Source organism: Perissodus microlepis, chromosome 12 (assembly GCF_051167445.1).
Source record: "Perissodus microlepis isolate ML-2025 ecotype Zambia chromosome 12, ASM5116744v1, whole genome shotgun sequence".
NCBI lineage: Eukaryota > Metazoa > Chordata > Actinopteri > Cichliformes > Cichlidae > Perissodus > Perissodus microlepis.
This window is the reverse complement of record NC_140472.1, coordinates 35,364,583-35,381,910: the sequence shown is the minus strand read 5'-3', so window position 1 is coordinate 35,381,910 and position 17,328 is coordinate 35,364,583. Positions and strand designations below refer to the sequence as shown.

The 17,328-nt window shown below is 42.2% G+C and overlaps 1 protein-coding gene across 1 annotated transcript; it reads left to right on the top strand.

Annotated features, from left to right (window-relative positions):
• Positions 1-12,245: 12,245 nt before the first annotated feature.
• On the top strand, positions 12,246-17,001 carry LOC146376777 (granzyme K-like). The gene is made up of 5 exons (XM_084945415.1): positions 12,246-12,328; positions 12,488-12,632; positions 13,291-13,426; positions 15,835-16,104; positions 16,196-17,001. Exons 1-5 carry the CDS (start codon positions 12,265-12,267, stop codon positions 16,346-16,348), a joined length of 768 nt encoding a protein of 255 aa, XP_084801541.1. The 5' UTR covers positions 12,246-12,264; the 3' UTR covers positions 16,349-17,001.
• Positions 17,002-17,328: the final 327 nt, after the last annotated feature.

The following is a 17,328-nucleotide window of genomic DNA, read 5'->3' as shown; positions in this document are numbered from 1 at the left end:
ACCCCGGCCCCTCCAATAGCTATTGGCTCAGACATCATGTGTTTCTTTCAAACAAGCTCTTGCTTTGATTTTCTGTCCATATTATGATAAAATATTTACAGTGTAAACAGCCCTCAGATGACTGCGGTGATGAATTATTGCTGTGTTGATCATTTCTGTTGGACATTTCCTGCTTAAAAAACTTTCAGACTTTGAACTGAGATGAATCTGTATTTGTGGAAACAGGATTTGCTTTGTTTGTTTTACATCATGGAGAAACCCTGAGGTGTGGCTCAGGTCGCAGTTTTTCAGTTTGCTGGACTGTTGGCTTCAAAGCAGTACAGCGTTCACACGATCGCTGATCAATCATACCTGATGTTCAGCTTTGAGAACTTTGTGGACTCATTTCAAGGAATTCAGGAAATTTCTTGGATATTTTTCTGAATAAAGTCAGATAATTATATCCAGTTTACTGAAAACCTGAAGCTGTGTAATTAAAGTAATTACAAACAAAGGAGAGACTAAAAATAAAAATAATCCGGTTAAACAGCTTCATCCTGTCTCTGCTCTGAACCTCCCAAATGAAACAGTTCACAGCTGAAAGTAAAAGTCTGCTTGAAACTTTTACTTTCATGCAGGAATGTTCAAACATTTAGACGTTCCTATGAAACTGAATCATGTCATCATCTGATGCCACTCAGACTTCAGTGTTTGTACTCTTAACATTTGTTAATGTGACATAAAATACACATTAAAGTTTTTATGTGTCTCTAAGAGTGCATGGTTTGAATTACAGTTTGAATTACAATTAATTAATTCATGAATTATTCATGAGTGACATAATTTCAAGTGGACGAGCTCTTTCTATTAAAAGTTCATGTTTAAACAAAGTACAGATTATTATCTGATGATAGTTTATGACCACATGTGTTAATCTTTATTTTCATTTCCTGTGTAATACCCGTCCATGAGCTCACTGCCTCATCACGCTGTGTGTACAAACTGCGAGACGCACACCTCAGCTTTAAACATGAGACAAACAGCTTTGCTTTGACACTGTGTTGTTGTTTTATTCTGCTGGTACTATTAATATAAAAGAATGCACTGAAAATACATGAGCCACTAATGACTAAAGCACAGAGACATTAGCTGAAATTACTTCAAAAATCTATGAAAAGAAATAATAACAGTTAAAATTACATCAGCAGTAGGAGACAGAAACATTCAGATTTCTTTCAGCTGACTGGAAATAAAACAGCTTCAGCTGGAGAAGCTGCTTCAGTCTTTCTTCTTCTGTTTCAGTGGGATTATCAGTGAATGGTTGTTATGTATTATTAATAATCATGTTCAGTGCTGTTAAAATAAGATCAAACACATAATGATTACAGACAGGACTCTCATATAGACCTCATATTAAGAATGAGTCCAGAAAGACAAACATGAAACAGGTCAGACAGTCCTGAGTTCTTCTGACTGAGATCACAGCAGCTGACTGCTGTTCACACTGACATGAACATGAACACATCATCTTTCTCTTACCTTTCACCCTCCTCTCACTTCTCATCTGAAATATTTTCCTTCTGAGTGGAGTGAAAATGATCGTGTGTGGCTGAGCCTTTTATTCTAAGGTGTGAGGATGTTCGGGATGAGGGATGGGCTACATCGTCCTTACTCGAAATTACATAACTTCAGGAAACTGGAGTGTTATTTACACACCTTTCCAAGAATCGAACCTGGGCGCATGCACGCGCGCACACACACACACACACACACACACACACACACGCACAGCTTGTGTTTTAATTTAAGCTTGGTATCCTGCCAGATGACTTCAGTTGAGTGGTATTTATTGTAATTGCTGTTCTGCAGCTGTATGAATGCCGCTGTAGAAGTGAGAGTGAAATAAATACTGAGGAATGATGATGATGATGAAGGTCTGCATGTCTGATTTCTGGTTTAGTTCCTTCTTCCTTTGTGTTTGACTGTTTCCTCCTCTTCCTCCTCCCATGTCCTCGTGTCTGCATGAGACAGTCTTTGCCTCTCTCTCAAACTCTTGTTCACTTCATATTTTAATGTTACTTCCACTTGTCGTTTCTATGTTTTTACGTCTGCCTTTTCCCGCCCTCACCATCGTCCTGACTGAGGTCACCTGTCTTATTGTGCCTGTCGTCTGTGTCTTTGTTCTGAAACCTCTCAGACTTTACTCCTCCTGGCTGCTTTCGGGTAATTATTGCTGTTTTTATTGAATTAATTAATTCATTGGAATAAATGGCGTGTTTAAGGACTACTGAGTTTCTGTGCCCTGAATGCTGACCCACTTGCTCCCCTTCTTCTTGTATGTGAACGGACTTCTGGTGGAGGTTTGGATCCTACAGTTTTAGCAGTTACACACACAGATATACAAATGAATAAATATATTCTTAGTACAAGTACACGACAAACTATGACAGTCTAAATTCCTAAGCTCTCTCACCGAGTTGAAAACCAAAGAATAAAAATGACTCTTTAAGCACACTCTGAAAATCTGGAGGGTGAGGGCGAGCATAACATGTGGAGGTAACTCATTCCAGAGTTTGGAGGCTTTGGCTGAGGAAGCTCAATCCCTCTGTTTCCAAATCTATCCTTCAAAATACAAGAGATAAGATAAATGTCACGGCCAGGGGATCAGCAGGCCGCTGACTAGTAGTGTTCTCTCTTGCTCTCTCTCTCTCTCGCTCTCTCGCCAGGGCAGAACTCATGGTGGGTTCACGCCCTCGGCCCACGCCCCTCTGAAGAGGAAACACCTGGGCCTCATCAGTGCAGCCAGCATTTAAGCCAGGGAGTGGCTTCTACTCATCGCTGGATCGTTGTGTGTGACTCGCGTCAGTGCAGCCCGGCTCTGAGCAAGTTCTCTTTTGCTTCCCTGTGCAAAACCTCTAACGTGTGTTTCCTTCTGTACGTAGATCCCCTGGACCCGACTCTGCATTCCCCGAGCGGATTCCCTTTTTGTGTGAGTGTTTGGAGAGAGTCAGAAGAGGAGCAAGTGTCTTTTCCCTACCTGGATTTCCCCGGAGCCTTTTCCCTGTCACCGCTTTGTATATAGCACTATCCCCTGCACTGTTTGTATATACACCTGGTGGAACTGTAATAAATACTGACTGTGCCTCTGAGTCCTGCGTGTGAGTCCTCAAGCGAACCGTGACAATAAAATAAGAAACCACAGTGGGCTGGGAGGTCAGTTCCTTGATCATTAATATTCAAATTCTTATGACCATTGATCAACAACCACTGATCAATGGCCATAAGTACCATTTACAGAGTGCTGGTGAATGGCTGCAATCACAGCATTGTAAGATGGTGAAAGACCTCCCAGCCCATTGTTCCTTCAGTGTTTCAGTCATTATGCAGATGTCCTGATTATAAGATTGGGGAAACCTGCAGTCAGCTGAGACTGAAGGAGTCACTTGGATGAGAGATGAAACGTTTCTCCCACTGAAAACGTCCAGATTAACAGAATCAACCTTTTGGGATTTACTTACCTGGCTGACTGAGAATGCATCAAGACATAACGAGAGTACAGTTCAACAATGTCAAAAAGTAAAGTAGAAACATCAAAAGCTGGGTCTGACAAGAAAGGCATCTGAGTTCAGATCTGGATGCAGCCCGCCTGTTGGCCACCAAGGCTCTATGATGTGTTGCACTGAAGTGTCAAACAACACCCAGTGGCACTGGGAGCTGCACATAAACCACAGGTGTTAAAACAAAATCAGCACCCATCTCTATTTCTTCTGACTCGTGTTTGGATCACATCCTGTGAGCTCAACAGAAAATGCTTTGCTCCATGTTGGTGCTCAGTGCTTTTAACACCTGATAAAAGAGAGATAAGATGAAATGTTCTGCTGAGAAAAGTATTTTTATCTCATGTGTGGGGAAACACAGTTTAATAAAAGCACCGATGTGAAGAATATGAACTAAACATGAACAAGTTTGCAGAGGAAGAGGACGAGCTGACCAACTGTGGAATAATAATAATAATAATAATAATAATAATTTTATTAGCACACTAAATTTATTGTGTGTTCAAGTTAAAGGAAGTTTGTTCCAGTGTTGCAGCTGAGAGAGTCAAGCATGGTCCACCTTTGTTCCAAGCCTCGAGTGTGGAGCCTGAAACATGAGGCGATTCTCAGGTGACACTTTTAAGGTATTTGGAGTTGTAAAGCGGAGCGTACCATAGTAATCACTAAAAGCTCAAGTTGGATTCTGCAGCAAATATGAAGACAGAGAAATTTTGGGCTGGCTGGAGTGATGTGTTCCCTTCACCAAGTGTCTGTGGGTCATGTTTGTGTACTTAACGTTGACAGGACACCACTGCACTCTTATAACAAATAGACAGGATAAAAACATGCTGTGGAAGAGAGACAGAGGTTAATAACAGATATGATTCAATGCAGAGAGGTCTGTTAACACATAGTGAGTGAGAAAGGTGACTGGAAAGGAAAAACTCAATGCATCATGGGAATCCCCGGCAGCCTACGTCTATTGCAGCATAACTAAGGGAGGATTCAGGGTCACCTGGTCCAGCCCTAACTATATGCTTTAGCAAAAAGGAAAGTTTGAAGCCTAATCTTGAAAGTAGAGATAGTGTCTGTCTCCTGAATCCAAACTGGAAGCTGGTTCCACAGAAGAGGGGCCTGAAAACTGAAGGCTCTGTCATGGTTGGCTATGTGGCAGGTAGGCAGAAGTGGTGGACCCAAAATGCAGGACTCTTGGAGACGGGATTTAAACTGAAAATACAGCTTTATTACTGGACAAACTCTTCATAAAATAAAACTCAAAAGAAAAACAAAATAAGACTCTAAACAGAGGTGCCGGAGGACTGGACATAACAAACACACAGCAAGTTGAGGGTATGACACAACAGAGAGCATGGGTCCAAATCAGTCCAAAACACAAGAATATAATTAAATACCAACTAGATCACACAAGTCCACAAGTAAAGTCAGGGGGTCGGCCTGGAGGTCGACAGCACATGAGCCCAAGCAATTCAGGTGGCCGACCCGGAGGCCAGTGAAAAAGACAAAACGGGTCTGGAGGCCGACCACGCGGCCATGGTGGCAGGGACCTCGTTCAATGGGCCGGCGGCGATGGCGATGACGTCCAGCTAGAGGCCTGGAAAGTGGCTTGCAGAGGTGAGGTGATCCAGGCCGAGCTGGATCAGACGGCAGTGTAGCAACCGCAGGACCAGGCGAGGCAGAGGCCAGACGTGGCAGCTGTGGAACCAGACGGCAGCGAGCCAGCTGCAGGTCGTGGCAGACCAACTGACAGTGTGGAAGCCACACGCGATGGAGCAGGTCGTGGCACTGCAGGCAGCAGAGTTCTAACAGCTGTTTGAAGCACTGCAGGCGACAGTGTGGAAACACAGGAGGTGGCTGAGTGGAATCAGAGCCATCAGCAGACTCAAGGTGCTGGAGCGATTCCTTCATCAATGACAGATGGCTGAAGCGGCTCCTCTGGCCCCTCAGCGGTGATAGACAGCAGAAGCGGCCCCTCAGACCCTCCAGAGAAGACAGACTGCTGAACGAGCCCCTTGAACCCTCCAGCTGAGGCAGGCAAAGGGCCAGTAGGCACATAGACCTCTGGTGGGTACAGAACAGAACCAGCAGTCGAGGGGACCTCTGGCAGGGAAGACGCTGGTTGGAGCTGCGCAGGACAGCGGCTCTGTTCAGGGTGTAACAGCAGGATGCAGTCCTTACCTGGCCGCATGAGCTCACTAGAGCTTCCAGCGCAGAACGAAGGTGGCAGTGTTAACTCCTCTGAGCAGTCAGCAGGGATCATTTGTTTAGACAGTCCTGTGGAGCTCCCAGGAAAGACTGGTTGTGCTTGCTTCTTCGTGTCCAGGGGTCCAGAGTTAACTGAATGCTGATATTCAGTCCCTGGGGAGGCGCTGGAGAGAGTAAAAGTCTCTAAGTTGGTCAGGTCTTGAGGAGCAACAAAAATTTGTGTAGGGCTATCCTCCTCCTGAAATTGAGTGGGTGGAGCTGCAGATTGTAGTGGCGGTTGGTGTGAAGGTGGAGTTGGTGATTGAGTGAATGACTGGGCAGCAGGCGATTGAACTAGGGACAGCTGGGCAGCTAAACGGGCTTCTGGCCGGGCAGCTGCTGTCCTCACCTGAGGAGCTGATACAGGTACAGAGGCCGGCAGAGCCTCAGCCGGACTGGAAACCAGAACGGGGATCAACTGGGCCCCAACCCTCCTCTCCTGGGGAACTGGGACAGGAGCAGGAGAATGCAGGGCTGCAGCTGACCTTAGAACGGGAGCACAAAGAGGCAGGGAGGCAGGCTCAGGGAAAACAGTCTTTTTTAGATTACTTTTCTGCTCCACATGAAAAAATAAAGAACAGTCTGTTAATTTCACCGACTGTACAGATTCTGTTAACTCCAGGGGTCCAGAATCAGCTGAGGACAGTAACTCAACCTCTGGGGAAGCCCTTTATCGATTCTTTTTAAAAAGGAGAACACTAAGGTCGATTAGCTTAGAACTTTGTTTTATATCTTCTCTTTGAACAAGGTAGAAATTGAGGCGTAACATGGCCTTACAAACCCAACAGTGAGATCCTTAAGAGATCCAACCTACGGCTCTTCAATGGGGTGTCACAGGGTCCCCAGGGAAAAATTGTAAATGTAAAATAATAAAATAAATATTCTTCTGTAGCAATAACAAAGTATAACATAAATTATTCTGTAGCAATTACACAAGAATATCCAGTAATGTCCCTGCCTACAATTAAACACATTCACTTACCGAAAATCATCTGCTGTGGCAAATAGGTTCAAGCCTTTGACCACAAACTGAGTCACTGCTCGGTGACATTCGTCTATCCTGGCCTGAAAGGAGACGCTAACAGTAGACTGCAGCGAGAACTGCCAGCATCTGAGCCAGACTCTGTCTGTCTCATCACGGTCACCTAAATGCACAGTAATGGCAGGTTTTGTAATGAGGCAGATCGCGCTAACATAATATGCACTGTTAGTTGATTATTTACCTGCCGCATTAACGGGAGAGGACGTGCAAATGTTACGGCTGCTGCTGGGCTGAGATTCACGAGTCCGGAGCGGAATTAAAAACACGACATTCATTTAAGGTCATCGCGTGTTTTGTGAGCAAATGCTTTTGCATATTCGTAGTGTTTCCTCCCTTAAATGAAATATCTACTTTGCAAGTATTGCAAGTTGTCCTGTTGTCATCCGTTCTCGTAAAGTATAACCAAACTTTTGAGCGTTTGAGTCGCCGTGTTTCCTGCCAGGTAAATGACGCTCCGCAACGTAGTGACGTCATTCGGGGCGACTGGAATCGATAAGGGAATCGTTTGCAAAAATGGCAAACAATTCCAAGGAATTGAGACAGTGGGAACCGGTTCTCAACAAGAACCGGTTTTCGATACCCATCCCTAGTGATTTTAGGAGCTTTTTGATATTAAATAGAAGAAAATACAAAACATTAAACATGTTAACAACACAAAAGCCATATTAAACGCAGACTACTTTAGGCCCGGAAGTAGGATTCGTCACGTCATCACTTAAAGACTGGATTGGGTGATATGGTACTACAAGGTCATTAAGACATATGGTTTAAATCTGTTCTCTCTTTTTAGTCCCTGTCAGGACTCTTACTGCTGCATTTTGGATGAATTGAAGGCTTTTCATTGAGTTTTTAGGACATCCTGATAAAAATCATTTATGTTGGTCAATATCAAAGAGCAAACCAAGATAATGAAACTGACTCATGTTGGGCTAAAAACTGTCAGCAAAGATGTGGCAACCTGACAGGGAAAATATCGTTTTGAAACCTTTTGGGGAAATTACTGTTTCAAAACCTTTCTTTGTACCAATGTTAGGACATTGTGTCTTTCATCAACATTTACTTACACAAAATGTTCTTTTGATTTTTCAACCTGTCTTCTTTTTCATTTCTAGATTATAACGCAGCGTTCATAAACTTTATAAGGATAGATCACAGTTTCAGAGACATACCAGCAAAACATGATAACATAAATTACACTTAGTAGTATTTCACATGTGTGGATGTGTGTGCACGTTTGTGTGGATTTGTTGTGGAGTCTGACAGCAGTTAGAAGGAAAGACCCGCCGAATCTCTCCGTCCCACATCGTGGCCACTGAAGGAGCTGCTCAGTGCTGTCAGAGTCTCCTGCATGGGCTGGGAGATGATAGCCTATAAGTCTGTATCCAGACTGTACCAGCCCATCACCGGGTGCTGACATGTAGTGCAGCCGTTACATAGCATGTGTGTGTTAGATATTAAAGCTCAGTTTCACCCATCGGCTGTGAAGGTTTTGGGTGGATGAGTCCATTTTGCTCAGACTGCATTTCTTCAGCTCAGCATATAAAGCTGTGCACCTCAGTGTTTACTTGCTTTTTATGATTCTGACATAACAGGTTTACACTTTTCTTCTCAAGTGCAAAATGTAAATTATTTTCATTTCAGTTTTGTATTATGAATATTTTAAATATGCAGAATTCGACTGAAGACGTTTTACAGAGTTGATACAGAAAAGCTTTTGTGGGATTTCATCTTCCATGTGTAAACATGGAAACTGCATGTGATTGTTAATTAAATGACTGCCAGTGCTTTTGAAAAACACTGAAAGAAAATGAAAATGTTCAAAAAATGAAAGTGTTGTGCTGATCAAGGGTCATTCTGGCTCAAATCACCAACTTTAAACCATAAACATTTTTGGTTCAAAGTTTGGAAACATGGCATGATTTCTGTGAAACTTTAGCTTCATATATCAATAATCAAAATCGGAGAATCGGTGTGATGGCCCAGGGTCGTTAGAGCCAGCGTTTTGTGTTTCATTTTGGTGTCATCTTTTGTTTTGTGTTAACTCTTATTTTGTATTAGTTGTTAGGGTTTGGTTGTTGTGTTTTATTATTCCTACCTGTGTCTCTCCTGTGCTCTGTTCGTGTCCCTGAGTTTGTGTTGTTAAACCGTCTGTGAGTTTCCTGTTTTACTTTGAAGGTTTGTGTCTCGTTGTGTGTAATTGGGTTCAGCTGTGTTCCCCTCTGGTGTGTCATTCCCTCGTTACCTTGTGTGTATTTATAGTGTGTGCCTGCCTGTGTTCCTTGTCGGTTCATCTGTATTATTTGGTCATCTCTGCATCTCTCTGCTCCTCATTCTGCTCTCCATTCCCTGCTCTTCATCTCTTCCCTCCTTATGTTTTCCCTGCGAGTGATTCTGTGAGTTATCGTTTCAGGTTTTGCTTGTTAGTAGTTTTCCCCAGTTCAGGTGTATGTTTAGTTTTGCCCTTGCTTTTGTTATTTATCGTTCACTGTAAATAAACTCACTTGCATCACCGCTGCTGTCTGCAACTTGGGTCCTCCTTCACTTCCCCACATGACTGCTGTGGCAGCCGTGACAATCGGAGGCAATGTTTGAACTTGAATGTCTCAAAAACTATTAACAATAAAAACCTGAAACTTTCACTGCCCTGTCAGCCACCACGAGATGAGATTCTGAGGCTACCACTCTCTTGGCTTTGCCTAGAAATGCTGTGCATGAAATGTATGCTTTGTGGTCCCATGTTTCTGGGACGCCCACTTCCCAGTCCTACATGTCCTGTTATCTAGAACCTGGCCTTCAGTTTGGAGGTGGCACTAAGGCTCACTCCAAATAATGCTGCAACTTGGTTTTTATAGAACACCAGTGTGACATTCAGTGGCGATCCTAGCCTGTTTGCCGCCCTGGGTGAACACTCCCTCTGGTGCCCCCCCCCAAACGCCACCACACACACACACACACACACACACACACATACACAAGGCATATTAAGGATTGTACATTAACATAAAACTGTTGTCGGAACCACACTGAATTTCACCAGAGAAACATAGACACACACACACACATATGAAGAGAGAGAGAGTATGCATAGTATGCAAACAGCTACCAAACAGCCATCATAATTCATCATACAATGAGAACAGGGCAAATCAACAATTAACAATGACTAATTAATATTAAAATCTGTAACATAATGTATTGTTTGGAGTTTAGTCTGTTACTGTTGCTATTTTTACCATTTCTTTTTGGAGCAAGTGTAATCCACATTATTTCCTTAGGGATTAATAAAGTATTCTGATTCTGATTCTGATTGTTCCAGGATGACCTGCCATTATCCAATCACACATCTGCTTACCTGCATCTTTTGCTCGTTTCTCCTCGTTTTCTCTTTTTTTCTAAACTGAGCACCTGATGGCTTTGAACTTTTCTTGTCCATCTTACATTGGTTTTAATGTTGCACTCCAGTATGAACACAAATCCCCCAACGAGGATCACCACAACATGATCTAACACACCTACACATGACTTCACAGATTCACTTTGTCTAGGGTTTATTTCTGGGATTTCACACAACCCAGGATTCAAATCATGAATACATGATGAGCTTGGATTTACATCATTATGAATGAAATGTGCTCTATATGGAAGCAGCAGGCCCCTCCCCCTTTCAACGGGTTGTGTGTGAGACTTTAAATCATCAAACTGTAAATTATTAATTTTAAATTGTTATTGATCCCTTACCCCGAGTCCTAAAGTGTATATTTATTTTCTTACTCTTCTTATATTTATTGTGTGTTTACTTGCACTGCTGTAACTGGAGCCTCGTCGTCTCGTCTCTCTATATGCTGGACTGTCTGTAGAGGAGATGACAATAAAGTTTACTTTGACTTCAGCAGCGAGCACGCGCACCGAGGGCTCTCGCGCTCAGTTTTCGCATACAGAATGCAAAGTCTGTATCATGATGTCTGGTGTTTTCGTGTTTGTTGGTTTGTTTTGTATTTAGTTTTATTTTGGTTGGTTATTAGATGCTGCTCCAGCCAGCCAGAGACTCCCCCGCCGCCCCGCCCTCTCCTCCCTGTGCCGCAAGCAGCAGGCGCACCTCGCAAACGGAGGCCGCCCTTACTCCCAGCAAACGGGCGATAGAAAACCGATCGGTGCCTACGACATTCCCAATATGCGCTGGCATGACATCGGTATGAGTACGAGCTATTTTTTTTATTTTTATTTTTTGCCGATGCCCGTGATGCCGCCCCGGGCAACCGCCCGTGTCGCCCGTATCAAAAACCGCTACTGGCCCATTAGTGAAACGTGGCATGCTTAAAGCGGACACAAACTGTTGCAGGATGCATACCACAGGCTCAAAACCAGAGCCGGTAGCAGAATAAGCTGTCTGCCATTGGCAGAGAAGATTTGACAAGTTTTTCATTGGCACAACCCAAATATTCTGCTGCTCAACCCACAAATGAACTTTCCTTACAAATGTGGCGCCTTAAGGGGAAATAAACAGGCTTTCCAATGTTTTAATAGTTATTGCCCTGAACCGTTGCTATAACAAAACATTTATATATTCAGGTTATCTGTGTCAAATATTAATATTTGTTTGATGATTTGTACGTTTCAGTACATCGCTGCAGCTACTGCTCACGTTAACAGCATGTTTCTTTCTTTTAGCTGTTTCTGAGCTTAAGAAACCAGTGAAGCAAACAAGACAGCAACTGTCTCAAGTTAGGCAAAGAAAAAAGTGGGAACAAATTGGGAAAGGCTGTCGACGATATAGTTTTGCAAACTTTGGTGAAACCGTATCAAAAACTGTCCTTTGTAGATGTTAGGACATTTTGTCTTTTTCATCATTTACTTCCACAAATGCTCTTTTATTTTTTTAAGCGGACTTCTTTTGTTCTAAATTCTAACACAGCTTGTTTTTGTGGAACACCTACATGTCTGCACACAGTGACATCATGAGCGCTATTCATTCTCCGTTACATAGCATGTATGTGCATGTGAGTGTTAGATATTAATCACAGATTTCACTGCAGGTTATGAAAGGTTTGAGTGGATGTGTCCATTTCGCTCCTTCATTTTCACCCTTCAGCTGATCGTATAAATCTTTGCACCACAGTGGATTCAACAAAGAGAGATTAGAAGTATGATGATCTTAAACTGAAAATGAGGTTGTCAATTTATCGTTTGAGCATGTTTTCCTGTTTGTTGTTTTAGTTATTGAAATACTTTTGTTTGGAACCAAACAGAATCAAAATGATTTCATATGTGTGTGTGTTACATTTTGATGAGATTTCACTGCAGGTTTTGACGGGTTTGGATGGGTGTGTCAGTTTATCTTACTCATCCAATGTCAGACCACGCCCCCTCAGCTCAGCACATAAAGCTGAGCATCACAGTGGGTTTCAGTGCATTCAGCCTCTGATCAAAGAGAGGGAAGAAGAAGAAATGTCCTGCCTGAAGAATTTCAGTCTTCTCATCTCATGTGTGCTCCTCTTCATCATCCAGCCAGGTGAGTGATGTTTTCCACTGTAATTTAATTTACCTATTGGTAATTTTAATCTTCATGTAAATAAGCGTAATGCAAAGTCACACTGCTGATATCCTTCAGGTGTTTGTTTCACTCATCTGTTCTTCATTTATGTGTCCTGATATTTTGTTTCTGTTTCAGGTCGTGGGTCTGAGATTATTAATGGGAAAGAAGTCGAGCCACACTCACTGCCTTATATGGCCTATCTTAGAACTGTGACCAATTCTTGGTGTGGAGGGACATTAATCCATCCACAGTGGGTGCTGACAGCTGCCCACTGCACTGGGTAAGAATCTGAGGTCTTATTTTCCTCAATTTTAAAAATAATGCAGTATTTATTTTCAACTGACTATTATTCCTTCAGTAACTACCCAGAGGTCACTACCCTCACCTGTGGTCACGAGCTCTGGGTAGTTACTGAAAGAATGAGATCAGGGCCAGAGCAGCAGAAATGTGCTTTCTGTAAACGGCGGCTGGCCTCTTCGTTAGAGAAAGAGAATAATACACACTGCTATAATTATACATGCAAAGCTAATTACATTGAATGGAGAGGATGAATATAGAACATTTAAAGCTGATTTTTCACTCTCTTGTAAGCACAATATCTGTACAGAGGTGTTCTAGAAAGTTTTATTTAAGATGGAATAACAAGCAAAATATAAGTGTTGCACTCACTTAAAATAACACAGAAGTCACAGCTACATACACATCAAACATTTGATACATTTCTTGATCTAAAACATTTTATGTACATTTTAATTTCTTCATTCAGCTGGAAGAAAAAATAACGCAGATTCACCCAAAGCTCAGTAACAGCTATAACCCAGCCATATGTAGTAATACACAATAATAAAGAACTATGATGACTGTTTTAGAAGCCGCTGACCTGTTAACCTGTTAAATATGTAAACCTTCATCACCAGATTGTGTTTTTTCTTTTACAGGAGTTACTGGGTGATCCTGGGAGCCCACTCCAGAACGAAAAACGAAAGTTCCAAGCATCAAAGAGTCGTTGAGAAAAGTTTTCCTCATCCTGACTACTGTTGTGCAAAGTTAGACGATGACCTCATGTTGCTGAAGGTAAGGTGATATATCAGGGTCTAGGGATGGGTATCGAAAACCGGTTCTTGTTGAGAACCGGTTCCCACTGTTTCAATTCCTTGGAATTGTTTGCCATTTTTGCAAACGATTCCCTTATCGATTCCAGTCGCCCCGAATGACGTCACCACGTTGCGGAGCATCATTTACTAAGCGGCTCAAACGCTCAAAAGTTTGGTCATACTTTACGAGAACAGATGACAACAGGACAACTTGCAATACTTGCAAAGTAGATATTTCATTTAAGGGAGGAAACACTACGAATATGCAAAAGCATTTGCTCACAAAACACGCGATGACCTTAAATGAATGTCGTGTTTTAAATTCTGCTCCGGACTCGTGAATCTCAGCCCAGCAGCAGCCGTAACGTTTGCACGTCCTCTCCCGTTAATGCGGCAGGTAAATAATCAACAACAGTGCATATTATGTTAGCGCGATCTGCCTTATCACAAACCTGCCATTACTGTGCATTTAGGTGACCGTGATGAGAGAGACAGACAGAAGCTGTGTTCCAAAATGTCGGCTGCATCCTTCGGAGGACCCGGCCTTCGCGGTCTACGTGGGCCGGGTCCTTCGAAGACCAAGAAGGCCGGAAGTGCGAGGCTGTGAAACGGAACGGTCTAGCCTTCAGATCTGCGTCACCGCTGTGTCGGTGGAGTTTAATAAACTCGGCCGTCTGCTCCTTGCTATCTAAAATATAACAGGACGCTGGCGTAAATTCTCGACCGTCTCACACTTCTGTTTAATCAGTTTTCTGTTTGACGTTTATTCAGCTGTGTGAAAATCCCGGAGGAACCCACCAGATAGATTAATAACGTTTTATTTAATCTAATAATCTAATAACTTTGATCTCAGCCAAACCGATTTACTCCGGAACAAATAAAACACAGAAAAAAGGAAAACAATTACATTTTTAAGTGACTTATATATCATGTTTAACCTGAGTAGCGAAAGAGCGGGGATCTGAAAACGACGAAGCCGCGATTCCGCTGCTCTCGCCGACTCGAGTGACCACTGAACTTGCTATCCAGCGGGTGGCTAACAGACGTCTCCAAAAACGTCGGCGCACTTTTGCAAATATGCCATGTCTTGATAAACCAAGCAGATATTTGAAAGCTTCTTTCAAATATCTGCTTCTTTCTCGCCTGAAAATATGTTAAAAGTTTATTTTGTGACCCAGAAAGAGTAATAAGACTAATTTTAAAACTTAGCAGCGGCCGCCATTGTTGGCAGCTGAAATTTGGCTGGGCCACGCTATGAATTCTGGGATATGGTGGGCCACGAAGGACACACCCGACCCATCCTTCAAATTCGGGGAAATGAAGGACGCATTGGCTGGCTCAGATGCTGGCAGTTCTCGCTGCAGTCTACCGTTAGCGTCTCCTTTCAGGCCAGGATAGACGAATGTCACCGAGCAGTGACTAAGTTTGTGGTCAAAGGCTTGCAGCCATTTGCACCCAGAAGTGTGAGACGGTCGACTTTCGGTAAGTGAATGTGTTTAATTGTAGGCAGGGACATTACTGGATATTCTTGTGTAATTGCTACAGAATAATTTATGTTATACTTTGTTATTGCTACAGAAGAATATTTATTTTATTATTTTACATTTACAATTTTTTTTCCTGGGGACCCTGTGACACCCCATTGAAGAGCCGTAGGCTGGATCTCTTAAGATCTCACTGCTGGGTTTGTAAGGCCATGTTACTGCTAAATTTCTATCTTGTTCAAAGAGAAGATATAAAACAAAGTTCTAAGCTAATTGACCTTAGTGTTCTCCTTTTTTAAAAAGAATCAATAAAGAATCGAATCGTTAAACAGAATTGAAAATGGAATCGTGAAAATCTTATCAATACCCATCCCTATCAGGGTCTGATACAAATAATGTCAATCGTAAATGGACTGGTTCTTATTTAGCACCTTTCCACTCTACCTAAGCACTCAGAGCGTTACACAACATGGTTATTCACCCAAACAATTTTTCTATGTGTGCTTTCTGTGTAACACTGACACACTCACACTCTAACGTATGCATCAGAGAGCATCGTGGGGTTCAGTATCTTGCCAAAGGATTTCTGACATGCAGACTGGAGCGACCAGGGATCAAACACCAAACCATCCGATTAGTAGATAACCTGCTGTACCTCCTACAGCCAACTCAGGTTTTGCTTACTTAACTAAAACTTAGTTTCATTTTTTAAAATATAAAGTGTATTTCCATGTCTTTATAGAGATGTTTCAACTCAGCACTGCACATATTTCATTTTTTCCAAGCAAAATATTAGAAATAAATGAGTGGTGCTACAACTTTTTAGCAAATATCTGTTTATTTAATGTAGTTAATGTAGAGAGATTCATTATCAATATCTGATATTCTTTTTAACTTTTTTCAGCTTAAAGAACCGGTGAGGAAAACCAGGGAAGTGCAGTGGCTCGAGTTTGGCAACACTGTGAGAGACCCGGCAGCTGGCAGCAGGTGTCTGGTGGCCGGATGGGGAGAAACTGAAAACAACCAAACATCAGACGTCCTCAAGTCTGTCAATGTGACTGTGGTGGACAGACAGACGTGCAACTCTCGTGATTATTACAACCACAGACCTGAGATCACCAAACACATGATATGTGCTGGTTCAGATGGTACAAACGTCGCTGATACCTGTCAGGTACGTATGAAGAATCCATGTATTTTTCCTTGTTTGAAGTAAATGTTCATTCAGCTCCTGAAACACTGTCATGTGTTTGTTCTTGCTGCAGGGGGATTCAGGAGGCCCGCTGTTGTGCGATGGAGCGCTGGTTGGAGTCACTTCTTTTGGACGGGGTTGTGGTATCGTTACAAAACCTGGAATCTACTCGTTTATCTCAGAGAAACAACTGTACTGGATCAAAACTACGATGAAGTTATTCTAAATGTGTGAAACCATCAGCATCAGTCTGCATGATTTGATGTTACATCTGTCAGTGTTGTCTCTGTAGACCATTATTCAGTTTATCATTTCATTGTTCCTCTTACAGCTTATGATAATTTAGTTTCTGCCAGCTTGCTATACTTTTTTTTAAATAGATTCTGCACTTGGTTAGTCCACTGCATGATCTTATGGCAGAGAAGTTGGACTGACCTCCCTCCACATTTTAGTCCTACTGTAAAAAAAATTGGAAACACTGTTTGAAATTTTACCATCTTTCACCACACAAACCAGACAGAAACATGGTTATATTTAATCATCATTTTTCCAAATAATTTAAAGAACTCCCAGACATGAGTGGTCCTGGTTGTTGCAGATGAGTGCAGCTGCAGTAAAACCAGGGAGAAGCAATTTTTATGTGCACACAAAACCCGCGATTGATGAAACAGAGAGATTATTCAGACTGTCAAACAGACAGATTCAACAGCTCATACACAACCAACTGAAACTGAAAATGAGGCTTGTGGACAGGTTTGTTGAAAAAGACACAAAAAAAAATCTTCTTTTCTTCATTTCGCATTAATTATCTGTTGCTTGAAAACCAAAAAAACAAACATCTTTTTCTACTTTCTGCTTTTTCTACTTTCTAATAAAGCTGGAGGCATGAATAAAAAATACACATTTGCTCTCTTTTTCTTTGATTGTACTGCAGTTTCAAACTGTACCTTTCAAAGTAGCATCGTTAATATAATGAGTTTACAGTTACAGTCTAATTTGAGGTCCAAGAAACGTTTTCACTGCTTTTCTTCAGAAGAAATGAACACAGAGAATATTCACTCATGAGAAACAAAGGAACATGAGAAATACACAACTGACAGCTTCACATGTTGAGGATCTCCTCCTCCTTAGGATTCAGTGACATGATCTTCACACATTCACCTCCATCAACAGTCTGTCTTAAATCATTGATTACTTCCACAAACT